General features: G+C 41.1%; 1 protein-coding gene across 1 annotated transcript in view; it reads right to left on the bottom strand.

Annotated features, from left to right (window-relative positions):
- Positions 1 to 21,248, bottom strand: part of LOC149078065 (nose resistant to fluoxetine protein 6-like) — a 43,027-nt gene extending 21,779 nt beyond the window's left edge. The window contains exons 1-4 of the mRNA XM_089241655.1: positions 20,680 to 21,248; positions 13,404 to 13,627; positions 7,458 to 7,572; positions 1,208 to 1,301 (exon numbers count right to left, since the gene is read on the bottom strand). Coding sequence (XP_089097781.1) covers positions 1,208 to 1,301; positions 7,458 to 7,572; positions 13,404 to 13,627; positions 20,680 to 20,995 — 749 coding nt within the window. The 5' untranslated portion in view covers positions 20,996 to 21,248. The remainder of the gene's footprint in view (positions 1 to 1,207; positions 1,302 to 7,457; positions 7,573 to 13,403; positions 13,628 to 20,679) is intronic.
- Positions 21,249 to 21,573: the final 325 nt, after the last annotated feature.

The following is a 21,573-nucleotide window of genomic DNA, read 5'->3' as shown; positions in this document are numbered from 1 at the left end:
TAAGTGTTTATAGTATCTCCGATAAGGTTCGCCGTTCAACAACGTATCAGTTTCGTGAATTTCCAGTACCCTTACGTGGCCGCAAGTTGTAGACTCTCCCTGGTATCAGCTTTACTGGTCTGGAAGGCTGAAATTCATCCTGCTTCTTCCGTAGTCCATCCTTCTTGTCGTGCAGCAAATATAGGTTGCGGTCTAAAAATTGAATCAAATTTTGAATGCGCGAGAAGTTCATCGGACTTTTTAGTATTCTTCTTTTGAATGTCGTCATCTGACTTTGTGACATCTGACCGAAATGAAACGCTGATGTGTGTGGACATTGGCAGACGTAGCACCACACTTCTGTGCATTGTGAGATGATCGTCCAAAGCGCTGCAAGTATGTCGGAAATGGTCCATGCTCAGTTTAAAGGATCGTTTCTGTTCGCGGCCATACACACTTGCGCACAACAGTGGAAAGCACAATCTCAACATACAGTGGAACCTCCCTTAACGGATACTTTTCCCCCCTTCGATACCGTGGAATAGAGCTTTATAATGCGTTTCACTCCCCCGTTGGCGGCCACTTTCGTTATCATATTCTCAACTAAGATTAAATGCTTAATCGTAAGTTCGTGTTAGTAAATACACTGAAGTGCCAAAAAGTGTCATGGGATACCTCTTAATATCGTGTGGGTCCTCCTTTTACCCGGTGAAGTGCAGCGATATTAAGAGGCATCCCATGACTTTTGGCACAGCCGCTGTGGTGGTCGAGTGGTCATAGTGACGGACTCGCATCGCGGGGACCCGGGTTTGGGCCCCACCGTCGCCACAGTGGTGGTCGGCTGAAGTTGTTTTTCTGTTGTTCCCAACTTTGAGGCAAACGCGAGCCGATCTCCCCGTTAAAAAGTCTCGCCACAGAGAGCAACAGCCCTACAAACAGTACAAATATTCAGTCACTACACATCACTCACTTCACTTCTGGGATATAGATGGCAGCACTGAAAAATCATACACAACACTAGATACGCACACTAGACTATTAGGTACACACGCTTACACTTCCGGCACAACTCACTTGGTAGTAAATTGCCTATGGCGATAGACCTGAGTTGTGCTCGGTTTAAAAAAAAAAGACTTTTGGCACTTCAGTGTATGATAGATGTTTCGAGGACCTATCAGATCCCCCATTCATATCACCTTTCCAAAATTACACGGAATTGAGCACTTACAAGATGGCTTTCTGGATATCTGTCAGGACAGTCCCGGTTTTGACTTCGCACCTTTTGACAGTGAAATCCACCTCTAATCCTGTTCGCTGAGGAACTAAGAGATACAAAAAGAAACTGTAAGATGGGATTTTATAAGATGTGTAAAGCACTGGAAGTGATCTCCGAAGTATCATCTTCCCGATAGCAGCAAAACTAATTTGTTAACTTTCTTTGAATGCATGCAAGTTACGGCATTAAGTTTCTTGTTGACTGCTTCATTCCTCTTGCCGCATTTTACTGTCCAATCGCTGATCCAAGAGGCACACTTCCAGTTAGACAAAAAGTATTCAAATAACATCCAGAACTGAGGTACGGTGCGTCAAAAAGTTGAGTGGACAGATCTAATGTTATATATATGAATTGACATCGCTTTCATCATCGTGCCCCCCCCCCCCAGCAATAATGACTGCGCCCTCCCAGACTTCCAAGTCTATCTCCGCCTATGGATACGGCATTCATGCTGCAAGGGGCTGCGCAGTTATGAAAAAAAAAAACACTACTTTTTATTATATGCAACCTTGCGTGTGCTTGGAAACCCAATTATGGAGTTGTTGCCCTGTGTCTCCTCAGGCGAACGAAAAAAATCGATGTTTCCAAGTGCAATATTCCCTGGGATATCTTTTAAATGGAAAAATCTCCGATACAAGTTACAAAATAAAAGCATACAATTTGGAAAAGAAGCTTGTCCGTCCGATTTTCGCTGTTCTTTCCCGATTTTTTAAATTAAATATCTCAGTGAATATTGCAGTCGGAAACGTGGAATTTTGTTTTTGTTGGCTTCAGAAGAGACAGGGCACAAAATTTCTACTTGGGTTTTTAAGGACCGGGTGTCCGTATAGAAAGTTTTATTTCAGTTACCACAAAACTCTTGCAACATGAGTGACGTATCACGGTCTACACTCTATTTCACGCATCTTCAACCCGTTGCTCTCGAGCACCGCGGTGCTCCCTGAAGCACCCAGAGTGCTCGATGCACCTGTCCGATTCCGTGCTCGTGAGCAATTGATCAATGTCCCAAATGTACAAATTGTGTGTATCGAGGGATTGCAATCATCCTGATTCCATGCATTCGTATGTCAAACTCGCAGTAAGGGTGCTCTTCTTTTGATGGTGGGTACAGGCAGTGCTCGCGGCTAAAAAAAAAAAGTTCGGAGACCTCTGCTCTATTTGGATACTTTTTCTTATTGGAAATTGGCTTCTAGGATCATCGGTTGGCAGTAAAATGCGGCAAGAGTAATTAACACTTTCGGGTCTAAGCCAGAGCTTGACACGGGATGCCATTTTTCTTCAAGGGGACTAGGCCCGAGTCAAACTCGGGCTTAACTTTTAACTCTAGTAGCTATAAAAAATGGCTGAAAATATATGTTCCCAGTGTTTTTAAACATAATCTATGAAATGTATTAGAGCCAAAAAAACTGGTACAGGCATGCGTATGTAAATAAAGAGATATGGAACCAATCAGAGTACGGCGCTGCGGTCGGCAACGCCTATATAACACAACAAGTGTCTGGCATAGTTGTTAGATCGGTTACTGCTGCTACAATGGCAGGTTATCGAGATTTAAGTGAGTTTGAACGTGGTGTTATAGTCGGCGCACGAGAGATGGGACATCTCCGAAATAGCGATGAAATTTGGATTTTCACGTACGACCATTTCACGAGTGTACCGTGAATATCGAGAATCCGGTAAAAAAATTAAATCTACGACATCGCTGCTGCCGGGAAAAGATCATGCAAGAACGGGACTGACGCGAACCATTAAACGTGACAGACGTGCAACCCTTCCGCAAATTGCTGCACATTTCAATGCTGGGCCATCAACAAGTGTCAGCGTCCGAACCATTCAACGAAACATCATCGGTATGGGCTTTCGGAGCAGAAGGCCCACTCGTGTACCCTTGATGACTGCACGACACAAAGCTTTACGCCTCGCCTGGGCCCGACAACACCGACATTGGACTGTTCAGGACTGGAAACACGTTTCCTGGTCTGACGAGTCTCGGTTCCGATTGCTTCGAGCTGATGGACGTGTACGGGTATGGAGACAACCTCATGAATCCATGGACCCTACATGTCAACAGGGGACTGTTCAAGCTGGTGGCGGCTCTGTGATGGTATGGTGCGTGTGCAGTTGGCGTGATATGGGACCCCTGATACGTCTAGATATTACTCTGACAGGTGACAGGTACGTAAGCATCCTGTCTGATCACCTGCACCCATTAATGTCCATTGTGCATTCCGACGGACTTGGACAATTTCAGCAGGACAATGCGACACCCCACACGTCCAGAATTGCTACAAAGTGGCTCCAGGAACACTCTTCTGACTTTAGACACTTCCGCTGGCTACCTAAATCCCCAGACATGAACATTATTGAACATGTCTGGGATGCCTTGCAACGTGCTGTTCAGAAGAGATCTCCACCCCCTCTTACTCCTACGGATTTATGGACAGCCCTGCAGGATTCGTGGTGTCAATTACCTCCAGCACTACTTCAGACATTAGTCGAGTCCATGCCACGTCGTGTTGCGGCACTTCTGCGTGCTCGTGGGGGCCCTACACGATATTAGGCAGGTGTACAAGTTTTTCTGGCTCTTCAGTGTATATATATAATGTATAGATATATATACTTATAGATGGCAGCACCAAACGGATGTAGCTTTATGAAATGATGTAAAAATAAGCATAATTGAAACACATTTGTCTAGGTAAGGCAGCCATGTTTGTTGATGACAAGATGATTTTTTTTTTAATAAAAACCATTTTTAGATATTTGTACAACATTCAGAGAAGTTTTTATTCAGAATTGTTTGAAATTTTATGTCAAAAAAATGATGTTTTCTTAAGCGGAACTTTTTTTTAAAACTCTAAAACATACTTTATTTAATTATTTCTCATTGAAAATTAATCATTAGTACCTTTAAATAATTACTATATTATGAAAGAAAAGAGTTTGAAATTTCTAGTTAAAAAAAACTGTTGAGATGCATATATTCTAAGTTATTTAAAAAAACAAATCATGAAAACTGCCAAAAACCCTCAGTTCACAGGGAGGACAAACAGTCAGACCCGAAAGTGTTAAGTATGATCACCCTGTACAAATCGAAATTCCAAACTACTTATTGTTTTGTGACACACTCCATTCTTCCCCCCCCCCCCTCTCATAGACAAAACATTTGTATTTAACTTTGTTTCATGCAATTTCTACTTTAAATATGTAGGTATCTAAACGAAACCCCGATTGTTGAGCGCAATTTTGATTACTTTAAACGACAACCTGTCGGAGATAATGATCTAAAACGAGGAAAAAAGATTCACGAAATAACGCGGAATCCGAAAGACGACGGAGAAACATGATTAGCGCATTTAATCTTTGTTTTGAAGTTTTACATGCGTCTGGCGGCCGAAAGTACAGGGTGATCCGAGAGTAAGGGTTTTCTTTCTTTTTTTTTAAATATATGCTGTTGATTCAACAACCCTACATGGAAGTGATTCGACGAACATTCCGCTGTAGTACGCTGACCGCTGATGAAATATTGCTGACTAAGTGATGTTAACGAGATTTTACATTTCCTCTGGTTTTGGGACCTAATTGCTGGAGCCTGATTGCGTCCCACCGATTCTTGTTTGGGAAGCGGTCTGGGAGATGAGCTGGTTAAGGAAGTGCCTGGACACTCTGCAAAGGCTACTACTTAACTGTACGTGCACGTGGTACACATTCCTCTGGAGAATTTCCAACAAATCTGTGTGTGTGGAGCCCATAACGTACTTAATGTGTATAGAGTTGTACTTGAGAGAAAGGATAGCGATAGAGACAAGAGGACACCAGTCTCGATTGCTAAGGGACAACTCCAAGTTGTGGTGTCGCGGGGAATTTTTCTCCAATACGGTTGTTAATAAATGGAATAGCTTACCCCCGGGAATGGTAAATGTTAACACAATTGACGCGCTTAAAAAACAAAAAAAGGAACGATAAACATGTTGGGGTAAATCGAAAAGCTATCCATACTTAGAATAAGATAACCATAAATATTTTTTACTAGCTATAATACCCGGCGTTGCCCGGGTTTTCTTCAATGAGGCTTTGTGGATCACGTGATATCTCCTTCTTTCTTTGAGGGACATACAAACCGTGTCTTAAGTTTACCAATATGGCGACTTCCTGCGCGACTCATGAAATAAACAAATCTAGATTTGAAGAAACGTGGAAATGAATAGTCCCCCCACCCTTTTATTGATGGGTATTTCGATTCCCTCCCCCTGAACTTCAAGTTATCCATCTCTGCCTGTTTCAGCCAAAAAGGCTTAATTAAAGCTGTGGAATTTTTTCGATGCACTTTTTACGGGCTCATAATTAATTTTAAACTATCCTAACCTACATGGATTTATGCAGTTGAATATCAAAAGACACAAAACGGAGACATTAATTTTCATGCTTGAGAAGATATAAATAAAAAGTTGAAATCAATGTTATTGCATGAATGTCCAACTCAAAAGCAGGTCCAACGGGATAAGTCCAGTGGCAAAGTTCTGGCGTTCATTCATTCATTCATTCATTGGGGCCACGATGACCAGGCTGCTGGCAGAGCTCACTCTGGAACATGCGACATAAAACTGTCCATGAGAGAAACAATCCTCTCTCACAGGGCCGCAACTAGTTGCTTGGTCACCAGGGGCAAGCGCGCATTTTGACGCCCCCTTTGTAATGTTTGTAATGTTGAAGGAGAGATTTTAGAATGAAATTTGCGCCTCTCGGGTCCAGCGCGCGGGGCACGAGACCCGCATGCCCCCCCCCACTAGTTGCGGCCCTGCTCTTTCAAGTCGATGCCGGACATTTCCAGAGATCTCTTCTCGGGCACACCAAGTGATCACTGCTGCTTCTACGATGTTTTTATGCAGAGCTTTTTACTTGTTTTATGTAAATAGGTAATACTGACCGAATTTCCTATTTATAGCTTCCAGTGGTTTGGTTTCAGCGATGATTGCCCCATATAACATTTGAACCCCCCATCCCATATTCCCCTTACGGTATGAATTTTTACGAATCCATCGTTAGTGAGTTTTAACAATACAAACTAAAACTACTGTCGAAATTTTATATTTTGAAGCTTCGGCGATTACGGCTCAGCAATTGTTGCCTCATATAACCTTTGAGCCCCTCTCATGACCACTTTAGGGGCCGAATTTCTAAAAAAAAACCCCTGTTGGTGAGTCATTACGCCATCAAATAAAACTAGCGGCCAAATTTCATAAATATAAATAGCTCCAGCGGTTTTGGCTCTGCATGATTTCTCTGTAGAACCCCCTTATGACCCCTTTAGATTCGAATTTTGAAAAACTCCTTCTGAGTGAGTTTTTACGTCATGAAACAAAACGTCTGATCCAATTTCATGAATAGCTTCCGTGGTTTTGACTCGGCGTGATATCTCAGTATAACCTTTGAACACCCTATGACCCTTTTGGGGGGGGGGGGGGGGATCGAGTTTTGGAAAGACCTTTGCTCAGCGAGTTTTTACGCCATGAAACGATTTCGACTCGGCAAGATTTCTGAGTAACCTTTGAACCCCCCCCCCCTTTATGACCTCCTTAAAGGGGGTCAAATTTCAAAAAACCCTTTCTTAGTGGGTCTTTACTTCATAAAATAAAACTACTGACCAAATTTCATGCATATATCTCCAGCAATTTCAGCTTTGCGGGATTTCTCTATGTTACCATTGAACCCCCTTTTGACCGCCTTAGACGTCGAATTTCAAAAAAAAAAATCCCCGTCTTAGTTTGTTTTTACGTAATCAAATTTGGCCGAATTTCATTATTACAGGTCCAGCAGTTTCGGCTCAGCGTGATTTTTCTATGTAACATTTGAACCCCCTAATGACCCTCTTAAGAATTTCGAAAACCCGCTTCTTCTTGGCTTTTTTTTACGTCATGATATAACACTTCTGGAAAAATTTCATGATAATAGTGCTTTTGGCTCGGATATTTCAATATGTTACTTTTGAACCACCCCTTTCGACACCCCTTAGTGGTCTAATTTCAGAAAAAACCCTTCGTAGTGAGTTTTTACGTCATGAAACAAAGCTATTGACCAAATTTGATATTTATAGCTTCAGTGGTCCCGGCTCGGTGATGATGAATCAGTCAGTCAGGATATGTTATTATAATATGCATAGATGTATGATTGTGTCTTGCTAATAGTTTTTATGTATACTCACTGATCTGTACGAGCTTCTGTAGATCGTCAACCGTACACAGGGATGGTATGCAAACTCCCATCCTGGGTGGAACAACGTGCCCATTGTGAATAACGTTCAAGAGAAAATCAATGACCTATTGAGTTGATATGAAAACATTTTACATTCAAAATAGAAATTTACAGAAAATTTCGTTCAAATTATTGATGTGTAAATTATATAGGGTGCATAGCAAACGGGGTATGGCATTTTACTGGCGAACCGTGGATCCTAGTAGTATACTTTTAAAATAGAAAAAGTTTCCAAATACCGTGTGGTACTCACTCATGTTGCAAGGGGTTGTATCACGGCCCCCCACAACCTGGAACAGGGCCCCTACGCTGGGATTTTAAGCGTTCCTCACGGGTCCTTTTATAGCGTGAAAAATGATGAGAATAGTTCCGGTCCCCAAAGCTAGAGCCCTGTCAGCCCCGCCCTTGTGGGGGGGGGGGAGAGGCATGGGTTGTATAGTTATCAAAATAAAATAAAAATAACTTTTTATACAGTTCACGTGTACCCCAAAACCCCTCTAGAAAGTTGTTGCCGTAAAAAAATTGTATATTTATAGTTGTAGTATTTATTAAGATATCTCAATTCGTAAAAGGGGGAAATTTGGGGGAAAAAACAGTGAAGGAAAATGCGGATAAACCGTTTTACCCGCATTTAACACTGTTTTTTTCCCAAGTTTTCCGAATATCTCAGTGAATATTGCACTTAGAACATGGAATTTTTTTGTTGGCATCAGAAGATACACGGCAATAGCTTTCTAATTGAGTTTCAGCGAACACGGGAACTGTATAAAAAGTTAATTTTCTATTTTATTTTAATAACTAAACAAACATTTGAAACATTAATGGCATATCTGACTACTATACGTTACCTGGAAGCTTTTTCCAATTCGAATTAGACCTCTACGATCGACAGTTCCTCAGTAATATGCCATACACCCCCTGTTTGCTATGCACCCCCTTTATGTTGAAAATATAAAAGTTGCGTTTTCTAGGGGATATGATTAGGTCGGTCGTCCATTGGAAGCGACATCATGCAGCAGGCTACTCGAGTGGCAACCGCCCACATCGAGTCGAGGCGACAAAGGGTGTCTGACGTCGTCCACTGTCAGCGACTTGCTACTGAATTCGCGACTACACTTCATGCAGACGAGTGTTAAATAATCTAGAAAGACTAGCCGCACAATCGTACATGGACGGCCGGACCAGACTCTTGACGACACGATTGCTGACATTGTCATTTGCGGTCCCGTTCAGTGCACACGAGCTCTAAGGAAAGATTGAGAACCGTTTTCTTTGTAGCCTAGTGCGGTGTTTCTTAACATTTTTTTCTCCGTGACCCCCTTTGAAATATATTTGTTTTTCTCGCGGCTCCCCTGTCTTATCCAGAGTCTTCGACCCTCATCTTCAGAAGGAAGATCTTATATACGTATTGAATTGATTTTTTTCAGTGAATTTATACTGAACTAAAATTTTGCAAAGAAGATTGGCTTCCGGACCACTGGCCTAGAATTTATTGAGCTCCTCCAATAGTCTGAGTTTTATTCAGGACCGTCTCAACATCATGGGGCCCCTTAGGCAAAGTGATGCTATGGTAGTCCCATACTTAGCTGGAAATAAACAGTCTACATATTTCCTACTTATTTTCAAAATTTATTATACTATACAAAATATCATAAGCTTATGGACATGAGACCCCCCGTGCATGCCCCCTCATAAGAGTGGGACTGACAGAGATGCAGCCCTTCGCTTGATATGGTTTTTATAATTTTTTGTTTTTCACACTATAAATTTTATATAGAGGAGGGGATCTCTGTGAAAAATCTAGCTAGGACCTGCGAAAAACCCCATCCTAGGGAACATGCTGCAAAATGCAGGCGGTGAGGCCAGAGTAGGTCCTTGCCCTAAGACAGCCTTGATTTTATGGATGGTTTTGTTGGATTCTGTAATTGTATAGTCACTAACATAAAAGCTTTATTTCTTCACACCTTAATTTTTTCTTCTCAGCTCTCTGCAGCCCTCCAAACCACCTATCATAGTCCCCTTTCACCATTTTCTTCCGTGGTCCCCTTCAAATATCCCAGTACCACTGGGGGGCCCTATGGCCCCCGGTTGAGAACCACTGGTCGAGTGGTCTCGCAAACCGTAGGTCGCTCCACAGGGGGTTGCGTCAATAAACGAATTTTTTTTCTACGGGCCTGTACGAAGAGAGACTCGCCGAAGGAGAGGAAAAGAACCGGTGCGATATGGCGCGAAAAATTTAAACAACCATACTGCGCATGCGCAGGTAATACAAGACACGTATATTCCCAATCTAGCCGAAGTCATCGCGGTTCCTCATTCGTCTGCTGATGTCGCTTACTCAAGACCGTTTGCAGTGGATGACGTTTTCTCTTACTTTCTGTTCAATGGAATCAGGTCTTGTGAATACGGACAACTGCGCGCGACTGGTTTATCGCCTCAAATCGCTGCCAGCGGACGACCAGCCTTAGGGCCACATGATTTGTGAGTCCCCGTGTGCCCGAAACCCAATTGAAAAGCTGTTGCCCTATCTCTCTCTCTTGAGGCAAACAGACAAAATTCCATATTTCCAAGTGAAATATTCACTGAGATATTGGAATTGGAAAAACAGACGAAATTCGGGGAAAAAAGCGGTGTTTCTGCATTTAGAACTGTTTTTTTCTTCCCAAGTTTCCTGCGTTTTTCGAATATCTCAGTGAATTAGAAACTTAAAAATTGGTTTCAGGGCACAAGGGATAAAAAGGCAGTTTTTTTTAAAATTTTAATAAATATAAAACCCCTTGAAATACGAATGACATATCTGAGCACTACACATTATTCGGAAACTTTTTCTAATTGGACGTAGATCTCTAGGATCAACGGTCCACCAATAAAATGTCATTATACCCCCTATTTGTTATGCATCCATATATGTTGAAAATACATGTAGGAAATTTCATAGTACAGTGGAACTTCGGTTAGCGAGCGGTTCGGTTAACGAGCAAGAATTTTGAACAAATTTTGACATTAATACTTTATTTATTTTCACGTTATCACAACTGAGCTGACGGCTTTTGCTTTCGCCGACGCACGTTATGGAATTGTGGGTAATATTAGCCCCTAAAGTCTCCGGTAAGCGTGCCTCACTCGGAAAATCAACACGCGTGCGAATGTGAATATTTGCGACACGAAACTACATGTAGCATAGCAGCCATGCGTATGTGCGCTTGAAGGTTCTTTTTTTAATTCTGCTTTGAGAAAACTGGGGACTGATTGCCTTATTGAACGTGACTTTGAGGGGGTAGCTCACGAACAGGAGCCACTACTTGTCGAAGAGATAGTGTGCTTGGGGAAGATCAGGGACTGAAGGTGCATGAGGATGGCATTCAAGAACTAGTGGTGAGAAATGATAAATTCTGTATTACCAACGGTAAAGCATTAAATAGTTTAGGAGCAACGTAGTAAACATGTTTGCGAAATATTTCTTTTCTAATTGAGGGTATGCAGTAAATTTCGCTTGGTCTTCTCAGTGATATGGACTCTCTTTGGGTGTGCATATTGATTTATTACGATATATGTAGAGTATGATTCGGTAGATGGCGTTATGTCGTAGATGGGAAGTAGATTTACAATTATATAAATTGAGATTCGAGAGCGAGCACTGTAAATAGATTTGAAACATCTGTTTTGAATAGAACAAATAGGCTGTAGATTTGTCTTGTAATCACCTCCTCCCCAGATGACGATACCATAATTGACAATTGAAGAAAATCACGCATAGTAAATTTCTCTCAGAAATTCTGCCGTTACCTTTTGTTTCAGATAATAGAATTTATATTCGATAAAACGTAGTTTTTTAGCTACCCTTATACTCGGGTCAGTTTTTGATGAGAAAATATTGACCCCAGAAATCAGTAGTCACTTTTGTAGCAGAGTTCGAGAAACCGGCATTATATTGGCGTGGGATATGTTCAAACCCCACAGAACCGATAATTTAAAAGCCCAGGCAAAGAAATCGAAAATATCATTGGCTTTAGTACCAGGTGGGCTAATACCGATTTTAAAGCCTTATGTGAGTATCAACAAGCCTTTCGAAGACTATTTGAGGATTTTTGGATCGGTGGGCTTATATACGAGTCGGCTTATACACGGGTATTGTATATACGGTATTTCCAGTGTATGAAGTTTCCATTTCAAATTGCTACTAATATAAAGTCCGAGACATTTGATATTTTGTACCTGCTGAAATTTTTTTGGCAGGGGCTGTCGAGGTTCATCAGACAGACATATTGGGCTATGGAATTTTAGATTAAAATCAATTTCGGAGTAAATTAAGTTGAAATGAATGACTTTAGTCTTTGAAAGATTTAGGGTCAATCATTACACCTAGAAACCATTTTCTGATTAAGCGCAGGTCTTGATTTAATTCAGTTGTTAATGTATTTAAATCGTTGGAAAAGAAAATAACAGTACTGAATTTCCGTATTGTATGTTTATTTACGGCGTTATTTACATTATATATATATACGGGGTGATTATAAAAAAAACTATCCCGACATATGGGCCCCTAACTATCATACCATTCACAGAAACTGAATGAAATTTTGGCATAAGGTATTTTGAGGTATGCGCTCAAGAATGATATGGGAAACAACAGTGTCACTCTAACAGTTACGGTTACAGTGAGAAAATTTCGAAAATATCAAAGGGCAACATCAAGTTTTTTGTATTGGAATGCGATCTCCATACTGAAAAACACTAAATAGCGTTGGAATGGCACCTGTAGCACGAAAATCCCCGGAGCTAGGCAAGGAAAAAGGACTTTGCCGTGCACCAGAGCATTAATGTTCGTTTCATTCGTCACACCGTTTCTTCGGCTGTGATCCCAGACTGATCAGTCCTCCACAAGGTCATGTGGAAACACAATAAAATGCTTTATTTTATGCTGCTTCTCTGTCCTTATTGGTTGTCCTCACTTTTAGATTATCTACCGCCGGTGATTTTCATGCTACAGTTGCCGTTCGAACGCTATTTAGGGTTTTTCACAATGGAGATCACATTCCAATACAAAAAACTTGGTGTTGCCATTTGATATTTTCGAAATTTTCTAACTGTAACCGTAACTGTTAGAGTGACACTGTTGTTTTCCATATCATTCTTGAGCGCATACATCAAAATACCTTATGCCAAAATTTCATTCAGTTTCTGTGAATGGTATAATAGTTAGGGGCCCATATGTCGGGATAGTTTTTTTATAATCACCCTGTATATATTTTGTATTATATACTATTATTATTGCGTTTAATTATAGATTGAATGCCGTTTTTATTAGTCATCTTTATGTGAATAAATAATTGTGGAACGAATTATCCGAGTTTCCATCATTTCCTATGGGGAAGTTTAACTCGAATAACCGAGCACGTCGGTGGAACGAATTACGTTCGTTACGAAGTTCCACCGTATATGAGAATATTGAAAAATTCGAAAATGTATTTTTTGGAAAATTTGCGTGCACCTCATATCGCACTTGAATAAGCTGAAGATGATGATCTGGAATTGGCAAATTATATCTGTGCTCAGATGGCAAAATGTAATAAGTCACTTTTTCAAAATTTCAGGAGCGCAAATTTAGAAACAATATTTTGCAAAAATGTGATTCCTTGTAGATTTTTGTGACTTATTGCAATTTGCCTCCGTTGGTTCTTCATGAACCGAAAGAGCTGGACGAAGTTTTTCCACCTTCCAAAATTTTGACGAACGAGACACCAGAATGCGAACAACTCAATTTTTTTTGGGAAAAAGTGACTTTTGTGACATTTTGCCACCTGACGAACTCAACATGTTACGTTCAGTTGAATATTGCTTTTGATTTTGTAAATTCTAACAATAAGAAAAATAGCAGTGTTGTGTCAAAACTCACCGTCCCGCTCTCGGTTACGTTGAACAGTTCGGGCCTCCTTATGTGAGCGGACATGAACCGATTCTTCTCCGGCAGTGGAACGGTCACGACGACTGTGCAGTATTGACCCTGGATCCGCATTCTGCCTTCGACAACGTCTACGCCCAGACACTCTTCGTAGTCACCCAACACACTCAGGGTTCCAGACAGAAATCCTTCCGGGATCTTTGCCGATGCATCGAGTACTAGGAAAATGGATACGATTTTCTTAAATATGGTATTTAATGTACAGAGAAATGCAATGAGAAAACATTATTTCCTTTTAGGGGCGAGGGGTTCTCAACTTTTTGCGTTCCGTGGACGGTTTGTAACAAAAAGATGAAGACCACGTACTCTTCTTTCTGTTCAGGGCAGTGGGTTCTTAACCCATGGGCCGTAGGAGCTTCCGAGATAGGTCGTTCGAAACAGGGTCTCTTGAGCTATGGCTCGCGACTGAAACTGGATTAACGGGGGCTTCTTAGACACGAGTACAAAAAAACGCTTACAGCTAAGAATTCTTTAGCTATGGGCCTCGGTATACCGTTTTTACCCGCATTTAACGCTGCTCTTTCCCAACTTCCCTCCGTTGTTTGAATTCGAATATCTCTGTGGATATCGTACTTAGAAACATGGAATTTTTTTTTTCAGTTGGCATCAGGAAAAATGGGGCAACAACTTTCTAAGTGGAAGTTAGAGCACAGGGGGACCGTATAGCAATTTAGACTTTTTTTGTTTTGTTAAACACTCTATTTCCATTCTGGAAACTGGTACAGGGTAATTTTTGAACGCCCGTTGAGAATTTTTTAAATTGGAATCATACATCTACGACGGACGGTTGATGAGATAAAGGCTGTTTTAACACTTAGAGAACACCCTGTATACTGTGATTATGCGCATACTTACCAATAGTCCTGGAAAATTTAATAAATTTATCACTTTTAAAGTGGCAAATATGCATAATTGCATTACCCAAGCGTCGTTGGTAAATTTGATAAATAGTTGAAATTTATCGCCTTCATCTGTGATTATGCATAATACCCTAGTGCAGCGGTTCTCGACCTTTTTTTGATTCGCGGAGCCCTTTTAAGTATATAATTTCTATGGCGGAGCTCTGTTTGATTCGTGGAGCCGTTTTTTGTACGTAATTTTTATGGCAGAACCCTGTAGACCTCTCTTATTTATTTATCTATCAAATTTACTGATTCATTTTTATTTTCCTCGAGCCGCAGGAAAGCGGCACAGAGGTGCACACGGAGTCCTTGGGGCTCCGTGTGAGCACCGGTTGAGAACCGCTGCCCTAGTATAACTGGTGAATTTGATAAATATGAAGAAAATTCTAAATAAGTCTAGTAAGTGCAATGAATACAGTCGGAACCCGTATGATGATAACGAATTTAACGATCGTGCCTCGATATAATGACTCAATACAGGTATGAATTATCATGTGTACTACGATCTATTATATTTAACCGTTATATATAGCCATTATCATATGGTACGATTTATTATATTTTATCAACGACGCGACGCTTGGGTACTATGCATAATCACTGGTAAAAGTGATAATTAAAGGTAAAAGGGTAATTTATCAAAGTTACCAAAACGCTCGGTGATTATGCATGTAACAACCAGTTTGCTATGCATAATATATAACCGGATTTATAACATTTACAGTAACATATATATACAAGTGAAATCGATTGTTGGTCACACAAGGTGATTGATTGGTTGGTTGCACTGGTGTGCAGTATGAAAATAAACAGAAAAAAAAAGTGATAAATATGTGGTTAAAACGATTTTTCCGCATTTAAGCCCCGTTCACACGTGCAAATATTGCGGTAGCATTAGGAGTTCTAGCACCCGCTTTTGACTTTTTTTTCCTTCGTAAACAGTAAAGAAACAAATGGAGAGCAGTCGTTGGTGAAAATTCTTGAAGAGGGATTTAAACCCGCTTTTTCTATTTCCCAGGTGAACGGGGCTTGTTAGGGCCCCCCCCCCCCCTCCTCAACTTCCCTCCGTTTTTCGCATTCGAATATCTCAGTCAATATTGCAACTTTGAAACATGGATTTTTTTAGCATCAATATTATCATTTTATTTTAATAACTATACAAACCTTTGAAATATGAATGACATATCTGACTACTAAACGTTATTTGGAAACTTTTTCCAATTGCAATCACATCTCTAGGATCGACGGTTCCCCGTCATCCGTGCTATGCACCCTGTACATAAAAGACGTTCTGTTAATGGACCGACAAACTCAGAGGGTTGTTAGTAGGCATCAAGTGCGTAGCACATAGCCGCAGGTACAGTATTTTTGATCCACAATGCCAAGCATGCGCACTGGCAACATCACTACTTGCTCCTATTTTGTGCGCATGCGCACTACTTGGTTCATTACCTCTATTACCTCATTATTGGAACCGCGCCGAACGGATTTCGCCCTACAGGTGTATTTACTAATAAAGTAGTCCTTTTTTTGCATTGAAAAAAGCAATGCAAAAAACGATTTTTTTTTTGCATTGCGGTATTACATATTATTATTATGATCATTATGTTAAATTACTATTAAATTATATATCATGGTAATGTTGTCGCGCGAGTAGTCACTACAAAATAAAAGCGAAATCGTTAATGCATCCTGGTGTTTGGCGATAAGTTGCCGCACGTAACAGCCGGGGGCACACTTTAAACTCGAAGCAAAGTAACTCTCTCGTATTGCGCACGCGCGTGCACCTGGATCAAAACAACTGTATCTGCGGCTAAAGTCTTGTGACATCAAGAGGAGCAAGGAACATGGTGTAGCAAACCACGTTCGGAGGGTAAATATTGCGAAAAACGCGTGCAGGTTCTGAGTCCAGAGGAGACGAAAGGTGGATGTCAGTTGATCACTGAATGCATTCGTGGGTTCGTTCACCATATCTGACGTAACAGCGTTGCGAAACGCATGCGCTGGGGTAGGATCACACGGTACGGACAACGTAAATTAGCGCTATTGCTGTAGTAAGCACGCGTAGCAGTTAGTTGTCTGTTTTAATGAGTATCGTGATGGCTGACTACACCAACGAGGAATACGTTGATATGCATCTGATTTACGGTCGAGCAGATGGCAATGGGCGCTTAGTACTGCGACGCCTGTGTTGGCAAACCGAAGGATCTCATAGTGTGGATTTTCGTCGCTGCGACAGACATCAAAAGCATGCCTGCAAGCGTTTTTCGCGATTTTCACTCTCTCAACCGTGGTTTGCGACACGATGTTCCATTGCAATTTTTGTTGCTTTTGATGCCTACTAACAACCCTCTGAGTTTGTCGGTCCATTTAAACAGAACATCCTGTATACATATTTAAATCTTCACCCCCAATCTCAGCTGAAGGTAATTAATTTTTCTACTGGTTTTCGGATAATCCGAAACTTGTATTAGTCCCGTCAATATGTCGGAGATTATCGAGACTCCACTGCAATATTAATCCATGATAAGTTTGTATTTCCTGGTGCTACATGATATCGATTGTATTCGAACGTTTTCGAAACAGTTTTTTTCCTCATTTTTTTAAGCCACAATCGATTTGGTGAACCATTAACATAATTTCCTACGTTCAAGAGTAATTTTATCAGTCCATCAGCGCCAATTTACATCTTACTTTACTCGTAGGTAAACGAGTTTGATTTTCCAACGAGGTTTTCGATTCGATAATAAGATAACATCGGCTAAATCGTCCGACGGTTAAGAGAACAATGGAATTGGGAATTAGTTGAAAGATATCAATAAGGAAAAATTCTGATTTCTTAGTTTTTTTCCCGCTCAAAGTTATAGAATTTAAATTGAATGCATTTTTCCTCCATTGATGGAGAGAGAAAAGAGAAGCGCAATGCAATTCTCAATTGAAATGCGTAACACGTGAACGAGAGATATTTGGAATAAGTTGTTTCTTCAGAAGATTCAACACAACGCATTTGTCGGAATATGATCTCTGCCCGAGGACAAAAACATCTATAGCATAAAGGGGTCATTCAAGTATTACGTCAGCATCGATGAGAAGAGAGGTTCGGGTTTGTTGACTTGTTTGATGACAAGGGGGAGGGGGGTTGAATGATGCCTACGTCATCAGCCACCCTTTAAAAAAATACGAAATATTTTTAATGACATCTTACTCGGCGTGCCAAAATCGAGAAAAACCTTTCAAGGCCGTTCGAGTATTACGTCAGCAAATTTTCAGCCATTTTTGACCCCCGCCCTCCCTGTCAGCAAAATTTCGTCATCACTGCCCTCTACCTCCTAACGTATATTGGTGGGATCAGAAACGTACGCGGGTGGAGGAGGGGGGGGCATAGGGGGCTCGTGCGCCTCCCTTCCTCAGAAGAAATATTTTTTTAATGTAACAAACACTTAAAAAAAATTGAAATTTCGAAAAAAATGCATTTATATTTTATTATAATCGATTTCTGTTAACTTCAATGCTATTTGAACGGTGGTTAGAACTCAGAATTTCTCTTTAAGAAATTCATTGCGACCCACCCTTTAAGCCATATATAGTAAACCGTTGACCCGCAGACCAAATGTGGCCCTGAAGGTTATCTGATGTGGCTTGCCCCTCTCAAACCGAATTTTGTAAAAATTCACTACGGCACATTTACAAATTGCTTAAATGACCCGCGGCACAATTCCAGAGCATTTAAGTGGCCCGTGGCACATTTTCAGATCACTGAAGTAGGCCTCAAAGATCACTTTCACAGAACACGTAAACGATTCGTGGCACATTTAGAGATCCCTTGAGTGACATGCGACACTGTTTTAGAGCACTTAAGTGGCCCCCAGTGCGGTTCTACATCACTCAAGTTACCCGCGGAACATTTCCCAGATTACTTAAGTGATCCGCGGCATAATTACGAATCACTTGAGTGATGCGTGGCACAATTCCAGAACACTTAAGCGGCCCGGAAACATTTCCAGAGCACTTGAAGGATCTGTGAAACATTTACAGATAATTAAAGTGGCTGTGTAGGGGACTTACCAATAGGTGGAATGTTAGTTCAGGTGCCCAATAACTATCGAAAGTTTTTTTTCCGTTTTTGGCTCACCAAATAAGATGCCATTAAGAATATTTCATATCTTCATAAAGGATGGTTGATGACGTAAGCATCATCCAAACCCCCCCCCCCCTTGTCATCAAAAGTCAGCAAATCGGAAACCCCCTCCTCCCCACCCCCATCGATGCTGACGTAATACTTGAATAACCCCTAGTTTGTGGAGTACCACTTGCCAACTAAAGCCGTGTAAACGGCCCTTATCGTCTGCATACATTGTATCGTACTTGGCAACTAAAAATTAAGTTACCAACTAAAACGCTTGCCTCGTGTAAACGGGCCTTAACATTCTCCTCTATAGAACCGCGTTAGTGATCTCTAAATGTTCAAGGAATCCTTCAAGTGATCTGGATATGTGTTTCTGGACATTTAAGTGCACTAGAAAGGAGTCAAGTGTGCTCTGGAACTGTGCCTTGCGTCACTTAAAGATCTCCAAATGTGCAGTAGGATGCGTATAATCATAGGAAATTATCGGGAACCTCAAGAAAATTGCTCTTGCTACCTGTCGGTAAATGAGAGAAAATACATGTCCATGGGTCTCACAGACCAAACCCACTCGAGGGTTAACAATTTTTTGAGGGTTTTGATAAACTAATTGGGAAACAGAAGAAAACTTTCCGAAAGCTTTTCCTTTAATGACTTAAAAGTCAAATGTTTAACAATAGTGACGTTATTGTTGTTCGGTCACATATAATTCCAGTCTTTTAAACTATTATCGCAACCATGGCTTCAATGCATTTAATTGGCCAAGCGATCACGAGCTAAAACGAACATGGGGGGTATGAGGTGTTAAAGTATCACCTACGGCACCAAGATATACGAGTGAAGCTTTAAAGGTCTCTCAAATGTGACGTGTTTGAAATGGTTTACTTCTATTGCAGCAAGTGCGGTGTCCTTCCTCCACCTGTCGTACACCCCTAAGGGCGACTGTGAGCCGGAGCAAAGTAAGAGGTATAAGGAAATGTGCTCTACTTGAGTAAAACCAGCTCTATACAAAATATCTGGGCTTATCATTGCTAAAGAAAGACTTTTATTGCTCTTGAAGCGGCATTGACGATATCTCACCGCTTGCAGGCCGCTTATGTTATGTTTGATCATTTGATCATTTTTGTCGTACCACGGTCATTTTCTGCACGCGAGAGCTAATTAGACCGGAACCTACAATTTATTGCCGATTCCGAACGGCAGGCTCGTTTTTTAATACTCATCGAGAGGTTGGTGCGCTAACTCCTCGATGGGGGAAACTCCCTGCGGTAGCAATTATTTTGCTGCGGTCAAGCAACACCTCCTAGAGATAGAAGGCCTCCGCAGTCTGCTTGTGACGTCAGTAAGTAGTCCATTTTACCTCATAATATTCAGGGGAAAAAAACTCCCTGCTCGTGCCAGTATCATCGTTGCGAGGAAAAGGAATGATCGGGCTCAGAATTGGCGATTTCAAAGCCCCACATACAATCACTATGCGGCATTTGTCAGCCAATCAGGAAGATTGTACGCCAAAATAAGAAGAAACGAAATAGGAGTCTGTGTTTCAAAATGTGGCAAACTTGCTAGGCGATCTGAATGACGTTTATGGAAAACACTGCAGAGGCCTTCTATCTCTAGGAGGTGCTGGGTCAAGTCGCCGTTTTTTGTCATACCCCTGTGTCAGGAAAGTTTTCTGACAAGGGACGAACCGGGTATCGAACTCGCGACACCTCTAAACGTCCTTTGGTACTTTAGGCGAGCATCTTATCGCCCTGGGCTACCGCGCCCCTATGTTTGAAAAGCACAAAGATATTTTGTAAAGTTCATTTCTCAATGGAACCCTTTTCCATACACCCCTTACTTTGAAATTCGGGAGGAAGCCTACTCGATTAAAAAAAAGATGCGTCATTTTGTGCAGGGTTTATTGATTTCCGCTTTGCCGCTAAAAGGGTTAAAAAGGAAAGGCATGTTTCGTCAATGCTGCTGAGAAGTTTATGTATCTCTTTTATACATAAGTTTATGTATACCCACTGATTATCATCGGGTACACTGTTGCATAAGATATGGAAATACTGTACTAGAAGATATGGAAATACTGTACTAGAAGATATGGAAATACTGTACTAGAAGATATGGAAATACTGTACTAGAAGTTATAAAAAAACATGATTATATATTTCTCAGAACACACAATATTCTTACTCACTGGACAGGGCCCAAGTTTTGAGCTTTTTAATCCCCGAAACGGTTTTAAGAAGACCGTTGAGGCAATCGACTGACAGATCGGCCCTGTACACTTCGTCCATCACGACCGGCATCAATTTCCGGACTACTTTCTTCAACAGATCCTTCGCTTCCTTGTCCAAGATTTGGTAATTGTGTGCTACATCGGCGATACCCGTGGCCACGTAAGGTACTGCCGTTGGGTGTCCTCCGTCGGGCGTGTCCACATTCTCATCCGAAGTCACGACGGACGCACAACACAAAAGCACGAAAACACCGAACACGAACGTACGGGACATTAGAAATGATGGTGATATATAACTGTTAATCCGGTCACATATGTTCAAGTCTCTCAAAAAGCGACGCGTTTGAAATGCTTCTAAAAAATATTCAGCATTGGATGACTGTTGACTTTGCGAACTGGTGACCCTGTCGAAAGTGACAAAATGAACCCATTCCTACATAAATGTAAAGTTTTCCGGGTTATTATCACATCGATCAAGACGTCTCAACAACAAAAAGAACATTAAGCGACTGCCCAATCAGCAAGGCAATCAAAGCCTAGACTGCACGATGCCAATCGTCCACAGAAAAGACCTTGAAAATCTATAAGTCAATGTGAGGTTCTCATTTCATATTCAACTGAAGAGTAGGGGAAAAAAGTTAAAAGGAAGAAAAAAGTAATAATATATAATAAAATGGTCATGTCACGATACATTGGACATGTTCAATTTTCACACATTTTTATGAGTCATAGGAAAGAAAACTGCTGGAAATGATGGGAAATGAGTATTTCCAAGTATCACATTTCTAATGTCGATGACATCTGATATTTCTCGTAAAATTATCACACAGAACATGAGTAGAAGTAATTAGC

This window comes from Pholcus phalangioides, unplaced genomic scaffold, assembly GCF_987345545.1.
Source record: "Pholcus phalangioides strain wild (caught in Gottingen) unplaced genomic scaffold, Ppha-v1.0 ptg000014l_1, whole genome shotgun sequence".
Lineage (NCBI taxonomy): Eukaryota > Metazoa > Arthropoda > Arachnida > Araneae > Pholcidae > Pholcus > Pholcus phalangioides.
Note: the sequence above shows the minus strand (reverse complement) of the source record. Positions and strands in the feature narration are given on the sequence as shown.